Here is a 27,374-nt window from a genome sequence, read left to right as displayed (position 1 = left end):
AGGCGGGAAGAAAAACAGCGAGAATGCTTTAAAAATAACATCCTCGATCAACAAGTGTCGCGAGTTAATTTTTAATTTACTTTATCCAGTAAACGACTGCGAAAAAAATATATATCACGCGTCGTTTTCTCATTTCCGGAGACATTTATTTTATCTTTTCGCGGGTCTCTGCTCTCTGAACGAAACCGCGGTAAATAACTCGAGACAGTTTCATCTTGTATGTACCAGGACAATAAAATTAAATGGAGTAAAAAAATTTTTTAAATCTTTATATATATTTTGAGTAATCTTACCTTGACGGATGCACCAGGAATATCAGTAATACTACCAGAGGTAGTACTCCAGGCCACATTGCGGCGGCCTGTAAAATAAACATAATTATATTCATGAATACTGAGGTTTAAAAATATATACTGCAGTTGCAAAATGCCAAAAACCCACAAAGTGAGTATCCCACTGTGGCCAATTGACAATATACATATATATATACGAATAATATTACAGCTAATTATATATACAAACACAAATTCTCTATCTCATTTACCACACGGCTAACAAAATAATTTAATCCGTAGAGATTAAATAAGGCTTGGCATTGCACAGTACGTATATATATATATATATATATATATATATATGTATATTGTACTTAACTCTATATGCGTAATGAAATCAGTAAGATTATTAATAAATTAATTTAATGTCTATATCAACGTAAACACTGATTGAATAAACATATACATGTATACATATACATATGATTATATTGTTGTGCATAACTCCCTTGTCTTGTTAAAATCTCATCTCATCAAAAGCATATGTATATCTATGTATATATCGTCGTTCTCAGTAGGAAACCGCCGAACCACATTTTTTATAAAATGACTTTTTTGCATTTCCGTTAGAAATCGAAGTAATTCATAATATTGATGATTGGTTCATATTTTTTTTCAGATTTCCAAGTTATTGAGGCTGACGCACAAAAATCGCGTAATTTCAACAAAAAAGATAAGAACTCGGGTCAAAGAAATAACTGAAGTTTGACTTAAATGGATACTCAGTACACTGTAAAAAATTTACGGAGTGAATGGAAAATGGATGACTGTTTTTTTATTTAATTCCTTTGGAGTGAAATTTACTCCGAAGCGAAGTTTATTTAAATATTAAAACTCCGAATCGGAGTGAATGCAGATTTAAATAAAATCCAGACCACTTCGAAATCATCCCTATTCAAAAATTCCCATAGAATCCATTCAACTGCGACAAAAACCGCATAGAAACCAATACAGTCTATAGGATTCTATGCGGTTTCTGTCACAGTTGAGTGGATTCTATGGGAATTTTTGGATAGGGATTCCGCTGAAAGACAAACTCCTTATTTACTCCGTATACGGAGTGATTTTTTGGAAAAACTCCGAAACTCCAAGTGACAGAGTGAATTCAGATTAAAATAAAATCCGAATTCACTCCCGATTTTTTGCAGTGTAAGTCAAGTTACTAGATTTTGAATCGTTGACTTCAATGTAAGTCAAAAAAGTCAAATTTGAATTATTTTTTTAACCCGGGAAAAAACTGATACTTTCAAATATTAAATAAAAAAATGTCTGCATATTTAAATATTTTTTTTTATGTTAGAAAAATGATTTTTTTATCGTTTTTCAGCTCCTGTATAATCTACGAAAATGGAGTTAGACGATTTTCTACCGAGAATGACGATATATATATATTTTATTGTAAAAACAATCAGCCGGTGGTTTTAATCAACGAGTAAGAAATATATTTGCTTTGCTTGGAAACAATTTTGTACAGATGGAATAGATCAAGTATATCGATTTCCAATGGTTCAACATATTAAGCTCGGGCAGACTCTTGAGTGAGTATAAGAGAGAAAGATGATAACAAACAGTCGCGTTAACGTTGTATACATACGTATGAATATGCAAGAGAAATTTAACGAGACAAAAAGTGTATATATAAAAAATATATGACACAGAGACACATAAGCGAGTTTGTGACAAAAAAAGGCCAGCCCCGCTTAAACATTTATCCCCCATCTCGTCGCCTAATTTTAATAATTCGTAGTATAAAGCGAGGATAAAAAATATATACGGAAATCTCTTGCTGACTAATAACCCCTTTGATTGATAAATCGTTTGCTGGCAGGGTAAAGCAATATATTATTATTGAATAAAAAAATCACGGAGATAAATTGATTTCGTTTTCAAGCTCAAGCTCAGCTCTGGAGAGTCACGCAGGCACAGGATGTTGCTAATCTAATTTTCATATACCGACAGCTACTACCGCTGCTGCTCGTGTTCTATTCACATGGACATATTAATCAGCGTGTATAAGAGTGTAGACGTCGAGGTCCGAGGGATTTACTACACCTAGTGCATGGTCATGCTGGTGGTTGTAGTAGTGGGTGGGTGGGTGGGTGGGTGGGTGGATGGGATACAAAAGAAAACGAACGTAAAGTATAAGCTCGAGAAGGATGAGGACTACAACTACAACTACAACTACAACTACGTCGACGATGACGACGACGGAGTAGTCAGGTGGCGCTATAACGATCTTTCCTGGTCTAGTCGCGCGCGCGCGCTCGTGTGCGTAAAATCAATACAATCCCAAAGAGCAACTTAAGATAAGTAATTCATGGCAATAAATCGTGATTAAATGCCACTGATAAAATTTCGATCTAATACATGTACAGCTGGGGTGTTTGTACAGAGTGTGTAAAAGTATTATATTTTTATTTTTAATCTCATCCGTCGTAAATCATAAATTTATCTTTTATCTTTGTTACGATGATCTACAGTAAAGATCTATTATGCTTTTAATTTATTTTTATGAGTTTGCTATTTGATAATAAATATTTATTATTGTTATTATTATGAGTGATGAAAATAGGAAGCGCTGATCGGTTGGTAAATCAGAGGGTAGTAACACCCCTCAATGTCACAATTACTTAGTTTCGCCGGATATTTAAACTCATACTCTTCTTCCGTCAACTGAGGAAAAATTAACTTTATCATCAAATTATTTTATGTATAAATGTATATCATTTATATTATTATTGACAAGTTTAATTTTATTTAACGCCATTTCATCCCGCGAAAGGTCGATGACTGATGAAATAAATTTAAAAATGTCTTGAGTGTGGATCCGCGAGATTTATATCTAATGTTCCAATCTCCAGGGACTAGTCCGCAGGTGGGTTTAAATAACTTGGCTTTCAGGGGCAGCTTTTATTTTAAATTCGTGGGAGTGCGGGCTATAATTTATATATAAGATAAATTTCCCGCGTTCATCTTCCGCTCTTGTTGTTCAGCTTAACCACTTTTTTTTTATTAACTTGCTCTTATTTTTTTCGCCATTATTTTTTTACTCGAGATATATGGATAAGGTGGATAGGTATATATATATGTATGTATGTATGTATATATAACATATAAGATTTTAAGCTACCTGCTGAAAATCTCGGTCACGCCCGTGCACGCGATACGAGCATCTCAGTTATAAAACTTGTTATTGGACGTCAGTGAGCTACGGATGCTAGATCGATTTTTTTTTTTTTTTATATAACCACTTCTAGACGTCAATTTAACGTTATCCGGCATCATACTTGCGTTAGTGTACAAATTAATAATAAAAAGTTTTATATACTTTTTAATGTCCATTTAATAACAGAGTAATTTATGTTAAAAATAGCTCATAAATTAAAACAATTTCATTGGATTGCTAATTATACACAATGGGAAATTTTTTTTTTGCTTTCCTATTTTTTATGAATAAATTTTTATTTCTGCGCAATCACGGTTTAATTACTGCTATTACCGTATTTTAATAATTGGGTAAATTTTTTTTTTTTTTTTTTTTGTAATTAGTGAATTGTAGGAAAAATAATTTGATTAAATTTAAATATATAAAAAAAAGTATTTTAAATTTCTGTAATCCGCGATAGCCGCGGGGTTTTTATTTATTCGCAACAAAAAAAGTTGAAACTTTTGACATGAAAAAAAAAATGTATTTATAACTTTCTCAGACGAACTAAAAATAGTTATCAGGAGTATAAAAATATATCAATGGAAGTAATAAAAAAATAAGAGTACTGACCAACTGAGCGTTAATAATAATTCACGTTTAATTAATACGGAAAAGTTTCATGACTAAAAAGTAAATAGAGTCGAAAAAAGGGGATAAAAAACGGTCTTTATTAACAATAAAATTTCTCATAAACTTTAATATCGTAAAAAGTAATTACGGAGAAAAGGAAAGGAAGAAGAATGAAGGGAAGAGGAAAAAAAGTAGTGAGAAAAATATGTATTTGATACAGCTCACACCTCACACCTCACATCTGGTATTTTGTTCATCTGGAGTGTGACTCTCGGTTCGGCAACTCGACAGCATTTCATCATCGAAAAAGGGAAAGAGAGAGAAAGAAGGGAATGAGAGTCTGAGACTGTAAGTTTTGCTCGAGTAAGCACAAACCCTCGTAGCAAGTGCGCCGGATATCCGATTGATTGGGGATATATACGAAAATCGTGCCTCGTTTCCCGACAAATTGCCAACTCTTAACCGTGACAAGGCCAACGAAACGTTTACATTTTTCATATTTTTATTACTCTTATTATTATTATTACTATTTTTATTGTTATTACAAATCGATTCGACGTGATGAAAATTTTTTCGTTAACCTACTCAGGGATAATTGCGCACGTGGACGATAACTTTTATTCAAAGGGTCACAATAATAGTTATAATTATTCGGACAGTATAATTTTCAGACAGTACTCCCTACTTTTTAAAGGTGTCACGAATAAATATTTGACCCTAAATATCCAACGTCAAAATTTCTAAGAAATTAGATCTAATCCAAAAATATCTGATCAAATCATCTAATGAAGTTACTGGTGTAATTGTTTCTGATAGTATTGCTACTATCGTAGCAATTTTAAATGTATTGGTATATCTATATCTAGTCAAATTTACTAAGTATACGAATACAAACAGTGTCACGACTAAATATTTGATGATACTGAAGTTAGCAGACGATTATAAATTTTCAAATTTTTTTTTAACCAATTAATTACAAAAAAAAACAAAATTCCAAAAAAATGCACATGAAGAAAATTTAATAAACTACAAGTGCAATTTTTTCAAATTTTGTTTTTTTTAATATTTGTCATTTAAAAAAAAAAACAAAAATTATACATCGTCGGCTAACTTCAGTATCGTAATATTTGACCCTAATATTTTGTCATTAGATCTTTTGTCGTCAGATATTTTGAATTAGATATTTTAAATTAGTTATTTAGTCATGTAACCCTTTTTAAAAATATCCTCCGACTTTAAATTGCCAAAACCGTATTAAAATTAAATCAATTAAAAAAAAAATTGAAAAAAGATATACTGAAGTTAGCCGACGTCTAATAATCTTTGGATTTTTTTAAAAACGATAAATTATAAAAAAAAAAATTCCGAAAAATTGCACCTATATCTTTTTTAATTTTCTACATATGTATATTTTTAATTTATTTTTTTTGTCATCAATTTGTTGAAAAAAAAAATCCAAAATTTGTTAATTGTCTTCTAACTTCAGTGTCATAAAAATGATACTGAATTTAGCAGACGTTTAATAGCTTTTGGATTTAAAAAAAAATGTTTAATTATAAAAATAAAAATATTTAAAAAAATTCCACCAGTAGTTTTTTTAATTTCCTACATGTGCATATTTTTAGTTTTTTTTTTTTCTGCCTGTAATTGATTTTTAAAAAATTCAATAATTTTTAATTGTCTGCTTACTTCAAGATCACCTCATAAAAAGGACAATGTAGAAGTACATAATTTTGACGAGGTATAGAATTAAAAAAAAATTACTGAAGTTAATCAAAATTTGTTAAATAACTTTTCTGCCCTCCGGCCGGAAAGTGGCAACTTTCGGGCCGCTGCCCTAAACGAAGTTGCAACTTTCCGGCTTCGTCGAGCAGAAAAATAGTATACGCACCTTGGCCAGTAAAAAAGAAAGCCTCAGACCACATGTTTGTCAGCCTCGGCTTCGCCTCGGCCAACAATTACATGTGCTCTGAGACTTTTCTTATTTTACTGGCCTAGGTATGTAATATACTATTCCGAAAAATTTTCTCAATTTTATAATTCAAATTTTTTCGGCTAAAATTTATTCAAAAAATTTCGTTTAACTCCCAGTTGATGTCAACTGTCAGTAATTTTTTAAAAATTCTACCTCTCGAAATTATGTACTTCTGTCTTTTTTTCAATAAAAGTTTCAAATTTTTTTTTAATACAATGACAGTTTAAAGTAATTAAAAATTTTTAAAAAGTGGGCACTGTCTGAGTACGGTCTTAATATTACATTTTGAAATGAACCTTAAACGTTTATAATAACAAATAATCTAATAATATGATTGAGTAATTGCTAATTAGATTCTTCATTAACACCCATCTTGAGTGAATGAATAATTTGAATAATTAAAACCTACTGAATAATTGAATTCGCATGTTTAAGTTATTGAAATTCTTCTTGTACGTCAAGATCTACTTTAAAATTTATAATACTTAAATTATTTAATTTATCCAGGTGACAAAGATACCGAGAAGTATCAAAGGAAGAGGAAGAGAAGAGGAAGAACAAGATAAATATAAACCGAGAGAGAAAGAGGAGATAAAATATTAAAGGCTACAGTTGCTGATTACCAAAATACAACTTGAATCATCAGGTGTCCTCATTAATCAAACTTATCCTATATAACTAGTTAATTAATTTGTACCTATTGGAATTTATCAATGGATATCATATTGAAATATACACTTACTCGCAATGCTCCAGTAATATTATAATCCTATTTAAAACTAAATTGATTTTAATTTTAATATGTACGTTTGCTGATTAATAAATTAATTAGTTATTTTTATCATTACCTTTAAGAATTTCATTTTTAAATTCAAACAACGGACCAGCTCTTATCCCACAGATGTCAATTGATTAAGACTCGCGGATGCTAAGAACTTGTCTGAGATTTAATTCAGCGAGAAAAGGAGTGGAGACCAACAAAAACCAACAGGACTTCAGTGAAACGAGTAAACGTATCGTCGAGCGACGTCGGACGACTGATAGGGTGTAACCTATGTAAGTGATACTGTCACGCTTTGCTCGACCCGTCTGTGATATCACATAAGTTTTTATTTGTATAGTTGTATAGAATATTGAATCAAGTGGATCAGATTACCCAGCTCATCATTACACACAATTTACACCGGTGACAAGTAATAACACTTTTACGTCTCTGTAATTTGAAGCTACGAGACAGCTTGACATATTGTACGTTAGTTGAGACAACAATCTGTGCAACATCAGCCAAGTGATAAAGTGCAGTTGATATTAACTAATCATAGGTGCTGGTTGAAGTACAGAAATTTATTAACCAATCAAGGAAATTATCTGGATAAATGGTATTTTATTTATTTGACTTAGCGAACGGTAAATTGTACGAGTGGGTGTAAAACATCTTTTGTATAGGTGGTTACTCCACCCTGGGTTGACTCCCAACATCCCAACCGACTCCTTCGAAACTCAACCGTCTCGTTTCTGCCCGGTTATAACTAATGACGATCTGGCTAATTACCCCTGCTAATTCGAATCAAACCGACACACATACGAGTGATTTAATAAGCCGAAAAAACAAAATACCGCTTGATTAGAGCGGTAGCGCGACTTTGTACACATTTTGGTGAGTAAATAAATAAATAATGAAAAATGGTGAGTGAAATAAATAAATTGCAAGGTAATGATGAGACTCACCTGGAGATAATGAAAATCCTAGGCAATCACGGCGGAACGGCGTGGCGATGGTGACATGGCGCCTTCCGATATTACTCGCTTGGTCAGTTAGCAAACGTCCTATCTCGGGGGATTCGTATCCTGGACTGGCGTTGTCGAGAGCTCGAAAGCAATTCACACTGACTACCTGGTTACTGGTTACACTATTGATCTCTCGGCCCAGAGACACCCAGTGTAGGATTTACGCAGACGCTCAGTGCTGCCGCGTCGCTTTAGCAACGTGACGTCATAGACCACCCTTCTCCAGCTTGTTAAATCCTATGCCGTGCCGGTTCGCTTGTGCTCTCCTCGTCCAGAGGACTTTCCTCTCTTTCCTCATATCGCCAGCACCTCCATCACCTCCGCTGGCACCTCCGGCCCCACCACAAACTTCAATCACGTCACTTACTCTGGTGCCTTCAATGCTTCTGCTGATGCCTGCCTCTGCCTCTGCCTCTACCTCTACCTCTACCTCTGGGTTTACCTCTGCCTCTACCTCTACCTCTAGCTACGCTGTTGCTACTGCTACCACTGCTACAACTTCTCTCTACCTGCTCCACACTAATGCTATTTAATCATCGATGCTTACCTTATTTACACGCCCTCGGCCCTACTACACCACTCGGGAGTCGGGGGTTGCGATGGACCATCTAATCGGTAACTATACACAATTGATTATTGTTTGCACACTCGCTAAATCTCCAAGGACCCACAGCATAATATCCTCACTTATTAAATATAATTTAAAATATATATCATATATAGAAGAGGGGGCAAAATGGGGTACCCAAAATTTTGTAAAAAAATAAGTTTGTTGTATAAAATATTTTCCCGCAAAAAAATGAAACCCCCTTATGTAATATGACAAAGAAACCCGACAATCGGTCTTGGAAAATTACGAACCTGCAGATGGTGAAAGAAATGTACATCCGCATACGCGTTTATTTAAATTCTTTTTAAATGAGTATTTAAAATCCTTTGAGTATAACTTGTAATTTAAAGTTTAGTTTATGTGTGTTCTCATTGAATTTAATGAGTATGCGCTCGACGATTTATTTAACTTTTTTTAAACAACTCAGATAAATAAACAGCTTGCGCATACACTCTCTACAATGCGTACGTAACACCAGCTCTCATTAGAAAACTTTTCATTGCTTTTATTTTTTATTTTTTACCCGCGTTTTCTCACGGTAAAAAAATATAATAATGAAAAAATATGACACAAAAATCAAGTGGATGCCGGGTAAAAATTTAGAGGCCCACTTAAGTTATTTTAAACCAAGCAGACATTAAATGCAGAGGAAGGACTAGAAAATAATTATTTTATTACTTACTATTGTGACGTTCCTATTAGTATTGTTCGTTGAAAACTAATTAATTACTCATTTAAATTTAAAGAAATTAATTAATTCAATACTTTGCTGATCAGAAACTGAATTGTCGTCTTACCGCTTGCGATAAGAGATTTTGGGACGCATTCGTGAGCCGGAATTGACGATGTATGAGACGGGGTCGCGAGGACGTTCGCTAGGGTAATTTGAGATGCGACAAACGATTTTTAATAATTGCACTGGATCGCAGATCTAGGATAGTCTACGAAGATCCAAGACCCCGGATCTCTGTCCTCCACATGGAGAAAACTTTTGTCAGAATGACCATCCAATGTATCTTCAAAATAACGATTTGGTTGCCTTATTTAAGAACCCTGGTGGAAATTTTTCGGAATTTTCTCTGAAAAACTCAGTTCTAAAGTTCTAAAGAGTTCCCTGATTAAACAACTGAATTCAACCGAATTAAAAATTTTTATTCTGTTATATTCTGTCGAATTCTGCAAAACAGAATTCAACTGAATTGAAAATTTGAATTTGAATTAAACAGAATACAAGCGATTTAAAAATTTCAAATTCGTTTTAATTCAGTTTAATTCGGATTCAGAACCAGAAATTGGAAACTTATTTTCGAATTAATCAGAATTAAACCGAATAGAATTATTCGAATTCGTTTTAATTTGGACAAATTCTGGTTTTCCTGCCGAATTAGACAGAATTCACTTTTAAGTTAGATACCGAATTAACAGAATTTATCTGAATTAAATAGAATTAAAAATTAATTTTGTTTAATTCGATCGAATTCAGTTGTTTAATCAGGGTTTTTCAGAGTTTTCAGAGAAAAGTCGAAAAATTTCCACTAGTCCAAGCGGCACAAAAAAAATTGTTGAGTTTTTGTTGAATTTAAGTTAACAATTGGTTACATAATTACAAATTGTCGCCTCAAATTTACCATAAAGTCAACAATTTTTTTGTGCCGCTTGGGAGGGATTCCCTCCTACTCACATGTTCATCGAATAGTCTATAGTATCATTAAAATAGTGATATCGCCGTTCTAATTAACAAATTGTCTAACTCCGTTTCAGAAGATCCTCTATTTACGCAAAAAAAAAGTAATTTAAAATTTTATTTTTCATTTAAAAATCAATTCCGTATCTAGTATATAATATTTTTGTCTGTAACTCAAATCGGAATTACCTAGTAGACAATTTGCTAATTAGAACTTCGATATGTACTCATTGATTTAATTTAAAAATACGACAAATAGATTTGTAATCACATGTAGTTTCATTGATGTAAGTAATTGTTTTGCCAGCGAGGATCCGTATAGCTAAATTGGCTGCTTAGTTATTTATCAAGTATTATCTGTAGAGCTCCATGACAACTGATCCCCGACAAGCGATCACAAGACGATTGATCCCACAGACAATTTCATAAAGTAATTAATTACTACGACACGAGCAATTAAAAATAACTTTTAAATATAAAAATTAAATTAAGTAAATTAGTCGTTGATACAAATCAATTGACGATGGGATCAATTGACGGCACTCATATCTGTAGGATAGTCATGTGGTAGACTTTAGAGAACCCCGCTGTCCATCTTACAGCTTTAAATAAATAAATATTCATATATTTTGAAAGAATACTTCAATGACATACAATCGTCATTTTGACGATCCACTGTGAGGAAACTCTGTAAGCTGAATTGGCTATACGACGTATCATTACCAGGTTTTTAATCCGGGTTTAAATTATTATAGCTGATATATCTATATATTATTAAGATTAATTTAAATCCGGATAAAAATAAACCCGATTTCCTAAGATGAGTATACAGCGTACAGCCAGAATAGCGATACGTATACTCTGACAATATTTTTCTGTCCGTGCACCCGCTCATATTATTTCAAGAATATGCCACAGTTTAAATTGAATTTTGTCTACTAATTCAATAATAATACCCATGAAAATAAAAAATAATTATTTAGAGCTCAACAGCTGGTGCACTTCGGATCTATCGATACTCCAACGACGTCAACCTGATAAAATTATTTTTTCGTAAGGTAAGAGACCCAGTACCCGATCAGGGAAACGATCCTGAAGTTAGCAGGCAATTAAAAATTTTTTAATTTTTTTTTGAACAATTATGGCGTGTTCAGAAACACACTCTGGAAGAGAAACATTCAACTCCTGCGTTCAGAAATATCCTCTAGTCGAACCAGAGGTGCGATTTAACATTACAAAGGTATTAATCACACCTGGGTAGGTAATTTTTCACCTCCAGAGTGTATTTCTGAACACGCCCTTAAAGTTGAAGAAAAAAAAAAACTAAAAATATGCACATCTAGAAAATTTAAAAGACTACAAGTGCAATTTTTTGAAATTTTTTTTTTTTTATAATTTCTCGCTTAAAAAAATCAAAAAATTATTAGACGGCGGCAAACTTCAGTATCATATCAGGGAACTAGTACCCGATAACTCATGTGTTTGTATATATATTTATTAAATATAGATATACAAATACATGGAGTAATTAGGTACTAGTTCCCTGATCGGGTACATGATACTGAAATTAGCAGACAATTACCAATTTTTAAATTTTTTTTTTCAAAATTTGATTGAAAAAAAAAAAAAAAAAAAAAAATATGCACATGTAGAAAATTTAAAAAACTATAGGTGCAATTTTTTAAATACTTTTTTTTTATAATTTCATTTTTTAAAAAAATTCAAAAATTATCAAACGGCGGTGAACTTTAGTGTCATATCAGGTACTAGATCTTTTACCTTAAATTTAAAAGGACGTAACACTATTGATGGTAAGGATTTAAATAACAAAACCATAAAGTTGCTTATTATAAAACCTTAGTATTAAAATATTCCAAGAAAACAATAAATAATAATGATTAATAATAATAATAATAATAACCATAATAATTAATAATGATAATAATAATAAAATGAATTAATATAAGATTCGGCAGTGGAACATGCTAAAATTGGCAGGTGCCTACATCACAATTATTATTTAAAGTGTATTAATTATTAAACGTACAAGAGATTATTCGCTGATTATCAATCAATATAATTACAGTTTTACACACGTTATCCTTTAACGTTAATTTACGCTACTTGATCAGCGAATCAATCGACTCTCTCACATTTACGTTATTATTTTGTTAATATTTTTATACATACATCTACATAACTTCCATGCTTAACATTTACACCGTAAATTGTACTCGATACATATACAGAGCTTCCGGTACAGAATTAAAACTACTGTACACAAAATTCAATTATTTTATGACGTATGTTTTTAATTATTTCTTTGCTGAGAGATCAAGTTTAAGCCTACAGCTCATTTTCCTAATAAGATTTTATCTCCAAGACATTAAATTGGTCCTGGGCTCTCGGGATGCTGCGGTGGATCATGAGGGGAATGGGGATCAGGATAATGACGATGATGATGATAATAATAATAAATATATTGTTGGCTAAGAACATACTCCAATAACAACATTGTAGTATGCGCAACAGCTATGAACACTTGAGCTTTTGACGAACACACAGTGGCTTGGTAATGTTGTTTACCAGCTATCATTGCTTCAGTCTCTCTAATCCCGGTTAAATCCGGGTGTACACGCGCACGTATAGATTGATAACTAGATCTTCATCACTGATAAATTCACTTAACTTTAGTGTTGTTCATCATACCCAGTTCTTTTCTCCACTGCTTTACTATTTTTTTTTTAATTTAATTCTATCAGATTATTTATTTTCACAATTCATTTTCCTTTTTCTTGCTACAGTACTCACCAATTTTATTTGGGAAAAAACAAAATCTAAATCAAAAACTTACTCTATAAACTCCAAAATAAAGAAAAAAAGTAAATATATAAAAAAAAAGTAAACATTACATTAGAAAATAATCTTCTGAATCCTTTAGGGTAAAATGATAATAATAATAATAATAGTAATAGTAATAATAATAATAATAATAATAATAATAATAATAATAATAGTTATAATAATTACACCTAAATTATTGTCCCCTTTTCAAAAACCATCACACTAAAACAACATACAAATTTTCCTATTAATTTTTTTTACCTAATAAGTCTTATGATTTTGTCGTAATTGATACTAACTAAAATTTTGGTGGCACACCGTAGCAGTACCTTTTTTTTTATTTTAATTTACAATTTTAATAATTAATAATAATAATAATAATGATAATAATAATAATAAACAACGCACATGTCACATTTACTCTCTCACTCTCATGGATGCAAAAAGTTATAAAAAAGAAAAAACAAAACAAAACAAAAAAGTCTATCGCTATAAATTTGGCCAAAAAACTCCGATATTACAACTTTTTTTTTTCTTTTATAGTTTTTTTTACAAACGATTATTACGAAAAACGATTGATTATGAATTTATGATTGTTCGCCATTAGAAGACGGCCAGTGGCCAGAATTATTCCAGTCCCAATCTTTGCCCTTAGGTCGAAATTTACTTGTACTGCCGGAATTGTTCCAATCGCGATGAAAGAACTTTTTTTTAAAATGATGCTGCCTCTCAGGATCCGACTGTCGCTGGTACTTAAGTGGTACCGATGATGAATTATTATTATTATTGTTATTGTTGTTGTTATTACTACTGGTATTGTTGTTGTTATTCGTCGCAGTAGGATTCGGCGGACGTGGACTGGTCGGCGAGGGCGTACGCGGCGGACCTAGTGCTTCGTCCGGCGAAGGCACAACTCTAGGTGGTCCAATAACGGTGCTGTCTGATCCTAATCCGCTGTCAGGACTTGTGTTGACACCTTCGGTGGATCTTCGCCGTTTGTCAAGTTCTGTCGACGCGAAGGCAACTAGTCTATCGAAACCCGAACTAATGCGATCCTGCCAGTCTGCCTCACCATCTGTAATATCAACTACATTTATCATGACATACTAATATTCTACAGAAAATAACAGTCGATCAACAACATATTTTCATCAAAATAAGCCATGTCCCTATATTAAGACAATTAATAACACTTACATGCATACGTTATACATTTAACAGATTTTAAATTATAAGTTTATAATTAAATAATAAATAGGAATAAACTTAAAAATATAATAATACGACTAAGTATAAATATATATGTAAAGATAGTACTATTGTCTACTAGGCATTCTCACAAATGGCAGTCAGGCTACCTTTGGCTTATTTATTCGCCATTAGATAATAACAGTTAATTAATCCAATTAATAGCACAGTTGGTTGCGATTGTTGGCTTATTTTCATGGAAATATGCAACTGATAGTTACCATGAAATGCCTCAATGAATGATAAATGGATAAATTATTCATTTTTATTTATTTATCAAGGCAATTCTCAGACAATACCCCGCCCTCACTTTTTTTAAATATCCAACTCGGCTGCCCAATTTCAAAACACAGAGAAAAATTTTTAAAAATCGATTTTTTAGTATTTTTAGTTCCAGTGGAGTCTTGACATGATTCAAAATTTTGAAATTGGGCAGCTGATCTGTCATTGCGGTGGTTCCATACCTAATGAACTTCGGAAATTTGAACTTGACAATTTGAACTTTGACGATTTGAACTTAAGTAAATTTGAATTTTGAATAATTTAGTATTTCTATCATCAAAAATAATTTTTTTAAATATAATTATTTTTTTACCAATAAACTTTGTTTTATTTAAAAGTTCTTTATCATCATTATTTTCATCATTATCATTAATATTTATAAGAATATTAATAGATTGTTTCATTTATAAAAGTTCAAATTTACCAAAGTTCAAATTGTCAAGTTCAAATTGTTGAAGGTCAATTTTCAAAGTTCATTAGGTCGGTCACTCATTGCGGTATTTAAATTTTATTAATTAATTTGAAAAAAATTTAAGCATTAAATGAAAAAAAGACGATGTAGTAAAAATTTTCCTGATGTAGATTTTTAAAAAAATTTTATTTGACTCCTAATTGTTAAAAATTGAAAGTAATTTTTTTTTTAAATCTATACCTGGCGAAATTGCAACTTGTCTTTTTTTCAATCAATTCTCCAATTTTTTAAAAAATTAATTAACAAAATTTGTTTACGCTTATGACATTTGGTTTTTAAAAAAGTGCGGGAGAGACTTGCGGAGAATCCCCTCAATAATTATTGTTTATGTTTAAAGATTTATTTATGGAATGATTTGGAATAAAAGTTATTACAAAAGAAAAATTTGGAAGAACCCCTTTGGGAAAACTCACCAAGAGACCGCGAACCAACCCAAAGGCAGCCATAATTTTCTCATATTTTTCTTTCTCCCTCTGATCGTCTCAATCTCTAATAAAACACAAGCCTTGAGGGAATTTTTGAAGAGAGAGACTGAGTATGTGACAGAGCTAACCAACAAACAGCTACAGTGCATCTAACAAATACAACCAACAATAACAAAAAAAAAACAAAATAAAAATTATAAATAAAGAAATCACATACCAACTCCGTCAGATAAAAAGTACGAATATAAAGATTTATTAAAAATAAAACCATAGAATATTCATATCCAAAGCCATTAGTTAATAAATTCAAAATAATAAATATAAATAAATCAAATTTATACGGATGCAAAATAATAATAATAGGGTAGAATGTAAATTCAGAAGCACAGTAGACTTTGATTTAAATATTTCAATCAAAATTGATAGTTTAGACTTTTTTTCCAATCAAAGAAATAACAAATCACCAATAATAATAACGATATAAATAAACCGGGAAATATTTAAATAAAATAATAATAATATAAATTTAAATGTAAAGGTAAAGCTAATTTAAGAAGGAAATAAAGCAGGACGCACGCATCTAAAATAAAGCTAACACAAAATTTTATATGTGAATTAGGGTGTTTCAAAAAAAAAAAAACAATTTTCTTTTTCTTATGGTATCCAAAAATTGAAAGTATCACTAAAAATAAAAATTTTGGTAGCATTCCGAGCTCTTAATAATGATATTAAGGTTTGCCTCAATCCGTTTTTCTATTTTCCACTTAAATAACACGGGAAAAAAAATTTTTTTTTTTTAGAATTTTCCAGCTCATAAACCAATCAACGGATTTTAATGCACATTAAATGTTTTTGTAGGAAATTGAACGCTCTACAAAAAAAGTCTCTTATCATTTTTTGATAAATCCCACTGTTCAAAAGTTATTTAAGCTTCAAGTCAAATTTATAGTAAATTTTGAGATTTTTTTACTTTCCCGGCGAAACTATCAGTCTTATCAAAAAATATCACAGGAACTTTTTTGTAGATAATTTTATTCCTTACAAATTATTACGAATAAAATTTTTCGATATTCTGCGTTGTTTTCAAGTTATTTCTATTTTAATGTCAAGCTCTTAAAAAAATAGATTTATGATTAATTCTAAGAGCTTGACATTGAAATGAAAATAAATTGAAAACAATGCGGAATTTCGAAAAATTTTATTCGTAATAATTTGTAAGGAATAAAATTACCTACAAAAAAGTTTCTATGACATTTTGTAATAAGACTGATAGTTTCGCCAGAAAGTGAAAAGATCTCAAAATTTACTATAAATTTGACTTGAAACTTAAATAACTTTTGAACAGTGGGATTTATCAAAAAATGATAAGAGACTTTTTTTGTAGAGCATTCAATTTCCTACACAAAGTTTTATTGTGCATAAAAATCCGTTGAGTGGTCTGTAAGCTAGAAAATTCTAAAAAAAAAAAATTTTTTCCTATGTTATTTAAATGGAAAATAGAAAAATGGATTGAGGCAAACCTTAATATTATTATTAAGAGCTCGGATTGGCACCAAAATTTTGATTTACAGGTATACTTTCAATTTTTGAATACCAAAAAAAAATTTGTTTTTTCTGAAACACCCTAATGTAAATATATAAAAATTAATAATAATAATGACGACCGGGTTATCATTGATATTTCCATCTAAATAAAATAATAATTTATCCACACAGTGATACACAATTACTTACCTTCGTCTATAACTCCAGTGGGTTGTCTTTGCGTAGTCATGTGCGGCTCATCAACTAGCGGTGTTGAGGTATTGGAGTGCGGCTCAATAAGAGGACTGAGAGGTGCTCCACTGGTGCTCACAGACGAAACATTTGTCTCTGTTTTAACTAAAGACACCGCTGATTGTGATTGTAGAGGCGACGGCACACTACCGTCATTACTCCCGTGGCTATTGCTGCTGTTTACGTAACGTGCATACGGCTGATATCTAATTACCAAACAATTATCAATAATTTACCGGCTTGCACTAAACAATTATTTAAATATTTAAATTAATTAAGTCATTTTTAATAAGAGTATAAGAACAATTACAAAATTTTATTTTTAATTACGCAAAATTTTATAATTCTGAAATTAGCAGATAATTAAGAAATTTTGGATTTTTTTTTCAACAAATCAATTACGAAAAAATAAAAACTAAAAATATGCACATGTAGAAAATTTTAAAAACTACAGGTGCGAATTTTTCAAATATTTTTTTTTCTTATAATTTATTGTTTAAAAAAATTATTAGACGTCGACTAACTTCAGTATCATAAAATTTTAATATTTTTTACGATAATTTAAATTTTTGTCTGGGGTAAATAAAAATCAGACACGAATTTACGAAAAAATTATTTTTGATTACTTTAAAAACTTGACTATGACATCTATAAGATGTCAGTTTTTTGACATCGATAAGGCACCAAAATGTTGACAAGATCAGAAATTTATGTTAAAAATATTTGAAGGCTTGACACAAGTGACGGCAAAAAGTAAATTACAAATAATGATAAAATAAGTCATCGGCTTTTTACTTGAAATTTTTTTTTTAAAACAGAGGAAAGAAGACAAATTTCCTATGGCTCCTAGGATTAACATCGGTACTCATTTATGCAAAAAAATTTTATGACATCTTTAAGTTGTCTCTGTGCTACTTGGGTTCCATTGAATAGAAATAGAATATTTGAAAACTGATCATAATTTTCTCGATTCGAATAGAGTAATTTTAAGGGCATGCGGTACCGGACCTCTGTCTCACACTCAGAAAAATAAACGGGACTGCCTTTTTTGCACTCGTAGAGTAAATGAGAATTTTAAAACAATTTTTCTCGGAGACGAATTAGAAATTTTGAAAATACGAAATTTCTAGCTCTATTTTAGGTTTCCAATGTTTGTCCGTAAATTGAATTGAAAATCGGTTACCGTTACTCCTTAGGTTACGGGTAAATATAAAATTTTATCTCATAATTATTGAATACCTTCGATTATTTGAAGATTCGTTTTTGTCACTGTGGTTGTTTACTATTCTCGCATGAAGCGAGGCCGCAAGACCCTCGACAGGTTGTAAATCCTCATTAGATGCCGAGGACTGAGACGGATGTGATACCGTCGTATGTTGAGTTTGCTTTATTAACTGCGTTGAGTTATCAGCAAAGTATGATTCATGATAAGGTTTCAAGTCCGCTCTTGGTAGTTGAACCGGTGTATATCTGTAATTACAACCCCAACACCAGTAACATCAACAAGAACAACAACAATTAGCGTGTGATTTATTTGCGTGCTTACCTTTGGGATTGTGACGCAGGTGTGAATAAAACAGAAGAACGTGATGTTGAAGTGGTTGAAGTTGACGCAGAAGCTGAACAAGTTGGCGCATAGCTGGCAACGTGTGCCAAGGTAGCAAGTCCTGTTTCACCTTCCGCACTAGCGGGTCTACTTATCGGGGAATAAACTGTTTCGGGTCTTATCATTGCACTCATATCCACTGCCGCGTTAATAATCGATTGATTTGATATTTCAAGCGTTCGTTCTATTTCACCGCTCACAAGATCACCGATCGTTCTTGTACCAAGTAGTCCGGTACTTGGACCGGTGGATGGAATACGATTGTCATTATTATTACCACTACTAATATTACTATTATTACTACTACTATTATTAATATTATTAGTATTATTATTATTATGATTTAATTGCCGTGAATCTGGTGCCGATGATGATCTATCGGGCTGCACTAGATGACAAGTAAGACGTTCTTGGGACAAATGTCGGCGTAGCGCCAATTTCGCGGGTGATACTTGAGTATAATCGGGAGTTGATACATTCGGAGGTATGCTGCTGGTACGTTTGCGATCAAGTTCACTGGATTGGGGCGACTGCTGCTGCTGCTGAGACTGGAGCTGATAAGAATGCGGCTGCTGATGATGCTGCTGCTGTTGCTGCTGCTGTTGTTGTTTATTTCTATTCTGCTGATCCTCATTTAGCACACTGGTGATAATACTTTTGAGTCTGTCCTCAAAATTATTAACTCTCGGCGACTCTTGAACACGATTGATAGCGTCCCGAGAATTACCTTGTGATTGAGTAACAATGACTGGTGAGGATGAGAAATTAACGTTTGCTTGTGGTAATTTAACTCTACCACTATTGATACTATTGTTATTAATAATATTTATGTTACCATTGTTGCCGATGTTAATATTATTGTTAATATTTGATGCACCACTCGTCGGATTGAGTCTGTTGGGTATACGACCGGCTTCTATCTGACGTCCAGTTTCTAAAATTTTTTGCGCTAAAATTTCCGGATTGTTTTCTTGAATTTTACCGATATCCGGTACATCAGGCCACTCTTGAGACCGCGATCGTCCTTCACGGGTTTTCCGTGGACTCTTTCCGTTCTGCTGTGAATGATGATGTAAATTTTTATTAGCAACAGCATCACGATGCTGTTGGGCTATCGCTACTGCTTGTTTATCACTGGCAGTACGTTCTAATTGATTTAATTCGTGCTCTAATTTTGATACCTAATAAATAATCATTAAATAAAATTATTAATTATTAATAATAATTATTAATTTATATTTAATAAACTATTTATTAAGAATAAATACAAAATAGATAATGAATTTTTTATAATTTTTTATTATTATTATAATGATAATTACCTGAGAATGTAATTTTTTTCTTTGCGATAACGTTGCCGATATCTCTTTGAGTATGTACTCAGGTGTAAGTACCGGAGGAGGATTTTGAATATTGTTTGCGTTATCATGACTACCACTGTTGTACTTATCATTAAGCTCTTGGTGCCTGAGCGTTGCCAATCGTGTTTGCTCAGTCTCCATTGATGACACTTGAGCCTGTAATTTACTGGCTTTGGCTTGCAGTTGTTTATGCCTCAGTACGATTTCCTTAGCTTTTGCAAGCAAATCACCCGGTGAAGTGGCATTAATACCCAATTCTGTCATTCTTGCTTTCAATAATGCCACACTGTCATCAATCAATACCTTTATTTGTTTTTCTAATTGTGCTGCGCGTGACTGCAATTTTGAATTACGTTCACGCTCCTTAGCTAATTCCTCATTAACTGAGTCTTTGTACGCCGGTGTCCTCAATGATTCCAGCATTGCCATGAATTGGTCCCTGTAGAATTAAAGTAAAAAAAAAACGAAAAAAAAAAAAAAAAAAAAACAAACAAACAAAAAGAAAACACTTAAAATACCTATAAATATATGAAGATTTTTTGAAGTTATATTTACCTGTAATGATCGAGGAGAATTTGGAGCGCGTAAGGTGTCGCAGCTGGTGCTGGAGGTATGCTGAGTTCTTCGTGAACACTCGTGGTGTTGGCTTGCAATGAAAGTGACAACGACGAAAGATGTTGGTCGACGCAACCAGGAGCTGGCGGTAGTTTTTTACCAATAGCTTGCGGAGATGTGCTCAGCAGTGTCTGACTGTGGAGTAAATCCAATCCCGAGATATTGATAGCTTTTTTGGTTTTAGCTTTCTTGACCGCACCTCTGCCGCGTTGTCTACCTCTTGTTGCTCGTGTGATGCCAACAGCACCAGTATTGTTCCCAGCAGCTGCACCAGCACCAGCGCCAACTTTTCTATTTAATTTTCTACGCATTTTCGAGGGTTGCCGTCGTGTTTTAGTGTCGTCCATATCTGAATCGCTGTTTGTACCAGCCAATTCAGTATTGGGACTTTCAAGCTGCCGTGACAAATCCCTCTTAGCTCTATCTCCACGCTCAGCTCTACTTGATACTCTACTACTACTATTGCTGGCAGTGTTACTTATCACAGAATCAGAGTTTTCAAGGTCTGGTCCGCCCATTCTATTGTTCTTAAGACGAAGAAAATAACGTTCTAATTTTGTTCGATCGATTACGTGGAGGTAGTAAGATACTGGTTTCCCAGTCCAGGAGACGGAACCTTTCAAAGGTGTCATCTCCGAAACATGCATTATTGTTCCAATATCTAAATTCAAATTTTTATTACAAATAATTATTATCAAAACTACTATTATTTCATTTTTCATTGTACCAGCATCGAAACTTCATTCAGTGTTTCTACAGCCAGTCGAAAAAGTCCAGATAATTTCAGTCCAATGCCGCGAATATTTACGTAAATGACAGTTATGACTTTGTGATCAACAATGACATTTTACGTTTACTATTCCAAGAAAATAGAGCTTCAAATGCGAATTTTGAGATAAGTTTCGGAACTTTTGACATAAGTTAATTTGAAGTATCAAAAATAGAGTAGTAAAAAAAATTTTTTAACCATCGCCCAGGTAGGGTTGAAAAAAAGTTTTCTTGGACTATACGCTAATAGTTGATCACATCATTGGTCTTAAATTGATGATACTGAAGTTAGCCAACGTCTAATGATTTTTTAATTAAAAAAAAAAAAAATATTTAAAAAATTATGATACTGAAGTTAGCAGATGTCTAATAATTTTTGGATTTTTTTTTTAGACGATAGAAGATAAAAAAAAATATTTGAAAAAATTGCACCTGTAGTTTTTAAAATTTTCTACATGTGCATATTTTTATTTTATTTTTTTACAATTGATTTATTGAATTACGAGAATCCAAAAAATTTAATTGTCTGCTAACTTCAGGATCATAAAAAATTGCACTTGTAGTTCTTTTAATTTTCTATATGTGCATATTTTTATTTTATTTTTTTGCAATTGATTTGTTGAAAAACAATTCAAAAATTGTTAATTGTCTGCTAACTTCAGGATCATCTTAAATTGACATTTCTAACCGACTGCTGACCCTGAAATTTCAAGCTCCAATGCGGGTAATCATGAAAACTCTAGTGTGTAACTAAGAATGAAAGACGATTTCAGACTTTAGGTGGTCAGCCAACTTCACCCTGGCCTGAAATTGTCTTGTTTAATTCCTCGTCACACAATATACTATTTACCATCGTAAAGTATACGTACCACTAAGATTTCGGTCAGTTATACGAAAATTTAACGGACAAAATGATTTAGAAGATACAATACGTGCGCCGTCACGTAAATCAGCAAAACGCTCTTTTAACTGATGATCTACCGTTGGACCGAATGCAAAATTATTTACAAAAACTATAGTTGCACTAGTAATACTCTCACGGTTTTCATCCGCTAGAAAATCTCCTTTAACTAAACGATATTCGCCGCATCGTTTCCCGTACCAACTTAGCCATTTACGAAAATTAACTTCCATGTTCTGTAAAAAATACACAACTTGCTTAAGTAACTACTCCAGACATACATATATACATATAAATAATTTAAATAAAAAAAATAATAACTTGTGCATATCGTGAAGGCACATCAGCTTTTTCAACACCCAGTGAAATTTTACAGTAAGTCGCCGCAGCCATTTGTAGCACAACCTGACCGACACCAGACCCGAGGTCGATAAAAATATCGTCCTCGGTGACGTCTATTTGGTCAATCATTTGGCAAACAAGCTCGTAACTAGTTTCTCCATACACTTCTGGGGAAAATGGTTCATATTGGTTCAATTTATCAGGTTCAACTACCGCTTGATTGTACGTCTGCTGTAATATATGACGTAGCAGTCCTCTACTAGGTCGTTTATTTAATCTCATTGATGGTAAACTCGTTCCTTTTTCCTAAACGTATAATTAAATAAATAAATAAAAAATTTACCTGATAAATTTTGTATTTATTTTATTTAAATGAACGTACCAACTGCACCAGGCTGTCAATAGCTCTATTGAAACGGTCACACAGGCCCTTCATGCTGTCATAATCTCTAGTGTCATAGTTTTGGAGAATGTTGTTCTCTAGGGGTAATTTAAGGTCCGGTAGATCATCACAGACCCACCTCATCGTCTCCACAACATCAATGGCTCCATCATGACGGTCCTGTAAACAATAGTCTTTTAATTGCCGTACTATTTATTATTAATTAATAAATAATAAAAGTGAGCGTTGGGCTGATAAGGAAAGCAGTTGGCTCAAAAAATGAGAGCACCGATGTCAAGTGTGTCATTGACACCAATGACATTTATTATGGATAATCAGCGATGAAAATAACGTGATAGTTAAAAAAAATAATAAACAATAATTATTAAAATAAACTTACGGCGCCTGATCCAGACGTGAGTGGCCACTGATAAACGATGGGCTCTGCTCCCGCTGGTGAGTGTAATCGCAACTCCATGATAATACTTCGAGGCACTGTGTTGTAATATTTATTTTCATGTAGAGTAACTTTTTATAAATTTATAAAACTTTAAATGGTGATGGCTGTGACGTAATCCTGATAAACAATTAAGTGTTAAATGTCGGTCGTTCACTAGGATCCCACAACCACGTAGACGACGCTCGTGGACCCCCCCCGCTCGAGAATCGCTTTCGCCAACATCAAGCAGCAGCAGCACTTTATGTATGAGAAAAAGACAGAGCAAAGTTGACTGAGGCTCACCTGACTCTGTGTGGCGAAACTCGGGCCACGTTTTATTCCCCAGCTATTGGATTTATCTTATTAACTGTTGGGTTTATGAGTCTTCGAGGGGGTAGGCCACACACCACAATAATAAAACAATATAAACAATTAAAAATACTAAGTACAACAGCAAATTTTAATGTCGAAAAACACCAGCAGAGGTTTTGCTTTGGGGGGGGATGACGACATCAAAACATGGCGTCATGGCTCTTTTCTGCCTGCCTGCGCCTCTCGCCTCTCTGTCCTCTATATTGTATATTCTCTTTCTCGCTCTGGGTCATAGTCCAGTCGGCCTGGAAAAAAAAGGGGTTTGTTGGCAACTTTTCGACAAAATGGTCCGATTTTGAATTTTTTTTTTTTAAAATACTCAGAAAAATATTCTAAACATTTGTGTGTATGTGGGAAGTGTTGCTTTTTTTTTGTTTAAAAAATAGCGTTTTAGCGTTGAGCTTTAAATTAAAATATCTCAGAAACTACGCAAAAGTAGTCGAGACATGCTGCGTATGAAATTTAGAGAATTGAATAACGAACAAAATGAGCCCAACCCGATTTCTCTACGACCAATAGTTTGCGAGATATTAATTTTTTAATGAAGAAAAACGCGGTTCCGCTCGAACGCTTATAAACAAATAGCTGTAACTCCTCGAAAAATCATTCGATTTACTTTTTTTTTTTTTTGAATTACAGCTATTGTTGTCTACTATAAGCAAAAAAATCAGCTAAGCTAAAAAAAATTTTTTTGAATTTATAGGAATTATTTTCAGTTTTTCGAATTTATGCATTAAAAAATAGTTAAAATTCGAAAAAAAATATTTTGTTTGCATATAAAACTTTGACCAGCACCATAGAATCGATGTGAGAAAAAATATTTTTTTTAAAAAATTTTTTTTATGCAAAAATTTAGCTTACAAGTTTAAAAAAATATGAGCTCTACGGGGACTTGAACTCAACTCCGAGACAGTGCGCGTGCGCCATTCCCCTCAAACCGTTGTCGGCGAAATATGGGGGAAATAATAATAATGTGAGGCATATAATAATAATAGCAAGCGGCCGCTCAGATACTCGGAGTAATTCGTTTTTTCATTCTTATTTATAATTTTTTTTTTTTTTTAAAGTCTTAATTAACTTTCAAAAAATCGTTACGACAATATAGGTATCAATCGATTCCAAATTTTGTGAATCGTCCAGAAAATCTATCGATTTAAGATCGATTTTTGAAATGTTAACTAACATTTTTTATAAACAAATAAGTTTATGAACTTTCAAAAAATCGTTACGACAATATAGGTATCAAACGATTCCAAATTTTATGAATCGTCCAGAAAACCTATCGCTAAAAGATCAATTTTTGAAATGTTAACTAACTTTTCCTATAAACAAATAAGTTAATGAACATTTAAAAAATCGTTTCGATAATGTAGGTATCAATCGATTTCAAATTTCATTAATCGTCTGGAAAACCTATCGATTAAATATCGATTTTTGAAATGTTAACTAATTTTTGTTTATAAACAAATAATTTAATTAACTTTTAAAAATTCGTTTTTTCTATATAGGTATCAATCGATTCTACATTTTATAAATCGTTCGGAAAACCTATCGATAAAAGATCTATTTTTAAAAATGTTGAGTAATTTTTGTTTATAAACAAATAAGTTAATTAACTTTTAAAAATTCTTTTTTTTTATATATAGGTATCAATCGACTCCAAATTTTGTAAATCGTTCAAAAAACCTATCGATAAATGATCGACTTTATAAATGTTAACTAATTTTTGTTTATAAACAAATAAGTTAATTAACTTTTAAAAATTCGTTTTTTCTATATAGGTATCAATCGATTCTAAATTTTATAAATCGTTCGGAAAACCTATCGATACAAGATCTATTTTTAAAAATGTTGAGTAATTTTTGTTTATAAACAAATAAGTTAATTAACTTTTAAAAATTCTTTTTTTTATATATAGGTATCAATCGACTCCAAATTTTGTAAATCGTTCAAAAAACCTATCGATAAATAATCGACTTTATATATGTTAACTAATTTTTGTTTATAAACAAATAAGTTAATTAACTTTTAAAAATTCGTTTTTTCTATATAGGTATCAATCGATTCTACATTTTATAAATCGTTCGGAAAACCTATCGATAAAAGATCTATTTTTAAAAATGTTGAGTAATTTTTGTTTATAAACAAATACGTTAATTAACTTTTAAAAATTCGTTTTTTCTATATAGGTATCAATCGATACCAAATTTTGTGAATCGTCCAGAAAATCTATCGATAAAAGATCTTTTTTTAAAAATGTTGACTAATTTTTGTTTATGAAGAAAAAGCTAATAAACTTTAAAAATATCGATTCGACAATATTTAGTCCCTCGGCTGAAGAGTACTCGGAAGCCCGTATGCACTTTTAGGTCCCCGGATTCTGATTAATGATATTTACGTATTTTTTTCCGAGGATCACGAAAAACTAGGTTATTTTGCTCGCCGATGGTAGGTTTAATTGTTAATAACAATTTAATTGTTTATAACGATATAAATCGAGAAGGACTGATTTGACGGGGAAGTTTATTTAAAAAAAAAGTTTTAAAATTAAAAAACCAACAAAAAATGTCCTTATCATTTTTTTGATAGAATGAATATTTTCGGAGATAGCGCAAAAAACAACAAGTAGCGGTCGAACCTCTCTCTCGCGCGCACGCATCCCACAGACTCTAGCGACGAACGACAGGCACAGAAAAATACAGGGACGAAAAAAAAATTCAATTCTCGGTGTCAACTAAAGATTAAGAAAAGAAACTCATAGATATCATAGAGGAGACTCTATGGAAAATTTCCAGACCCATAATCGATGGATCCACCCCATAGACACCGAGTAACAGCCCCATAAATGGGAGTTTTTTAATTAAATTGTCGAATTTTCGACTTTAGAAAATTCAATCCTCGGTGTCCACCTGAGATTAAGGAAGGAAACTCATGGGAATCTTCGAGGACACTATACAGAAGATTCCCAGACCCATAATTAAAATATTAACCCCATAGACATCGAGTAACAGCACCATAAATGGGGGTTTTTTAATTAAATGAACGAATTTTCGACATTAAAAAATTCAATCCTCGATGTACACCTGAGATTTAGGAAGGAAACTCATGGGAATCTTCTAGGACACTATACAGAAGATTCCCAGACCCATAATTAAAATATTAACCCCATAGACATCGAGTAACAGCGCCATAAATGGGGGTTTTTTAATTAAATTAACGAATTTTCGACATTAAAAAATTCAATCCTCGATGTACACCTGAGATTTAGGAAGGAAACTCATGGGAATTTTCTAGGACACTATACAGAAGATTCCTAGACCCATAATCGATAGATTAACCCCATAGACACCGAGTAACAGCCCCATAGAAGG

The 27,374-nt window shown here is 32.3% G+C and overlaps 2 protein-coding genes and 1 long non-coding RNA gene across 16 annotated transcripts in view; 1 reads left to right on the top strand and 2 right to left on the bottom strand.

The window, feature by feature from the left end:
- The window catches only part of LOC130676422 (glutamate-gated chloride channel), a 37,519-nt gene extending 29,218 nt beyond the window's left edge, over positions 1-8,301 (bottom strand). For 3 of the 8 annotated variants that reach the window (XM_057482618.1, XM_057482609.1, XM_057482690.1), the window contains exons 1-2: positions 6,937-7,167; positions 294-361 (exon numbers count right to left, since the gene is read on the bottom strand). In XM_057482618.1, coding sequence (XP_057338601.1) covers positions 294-361; positions 6,937-6,951 — 83 coding nt within the window. In that variant the 5' untranslated portion in view covers positions 6,952-7,167. Of the gene's footprint in view, positions 1-293; positions 362-6,936; positions 7,169-7,816 lie in introns of those variants that run through there. The other 5 variants (XM_057482680.1, XM_057482698.1, XM_057482634.1 and 2 more) reach the window with 4 other exon arrangements.
- LOC130676487 (uncharacterized) lies at positions 6,934-7,685 on the top strand. The gene is made up of 3 exons (XR_008991413.1): positions 6,934-7,144; positions 7,315-7,467; positions 7,535-7,685. It is a non-coding gene; the product is annotated as an uncharacterized LOC130676487 (long non-coding RNA).
- Positions 8,302-12,010: 3,709 nt separating the features above from the next.
- On the bottom strand, positions 12,011-24,200 carry LOC130676872 (histone-lysine N-methyltransferase, H3 lysine-79 specific-like). 7 transcript variants are annotated; one of them, XM_057483492.1, is made up of 11 exons: positions 23,593-24,199; positions 23,193-23,372; positions 22,790-23,116; positions 22,437-22,704; positions 20,740-21,460; positions 20,146-20,623; positions 19,659-20,004; positions 18,764-19,571; positions 18,457-18,687; positions 17,176-17,423; positions 12,011-14,101 (listed from the first exon to the last, which is right to left on the bottom strand). In XM_057483492.1, the coding sequence occupies exons 1-11, from the start codon at positions 23,668-23,670 to the stop codon at positions 13,602-13,604; spliced, it is 4,185 nt and encodes a 1,394-aa protein (XP_057339475.1). In that variant the 5' UTR covers positions 23,671-24,199; the 3' UTR covers positions 12,011-13,601. The 7 variants fall into 7 exon arrangements, 5 of the variants coding, with proteins under 5 accessions (XP_057339475.1, XP_057339545.1, XP_057339385.1 ...); XM_057483562.1 differs by having other exon boundaries at positions 18,764-19,550; XR_008991536.1 differs by adding an exon at positions 15,430-15,590 and having other exon boundaries at positions 13,949-14,089; positions 18,764-20,004.
- Between the last annotated feature and the right edge of the window lie 3,174 nt (positions 24,201-27,374).

The sequence above is a fragment of the Microplitis mediator genome, chromosome 1, assembly GCF_029852145.1.
Source record: "Microplitis mediator isolate UGA2020A chromosome 1, iyMicMedi2.1, whole genome shotgun sequence".
Taxonomy (NCBI): Eukaryota; Metazoa; Arthropoda; class Insecta; order Hymenoptera; family Braconidae; genus Microplitis; species Microplitis mediator.
The sequence above is the reverse complement of the archived record's forward strand: the minus strand, read 5'-3'. Positions and strand labels throughout refer to the sequence as shown.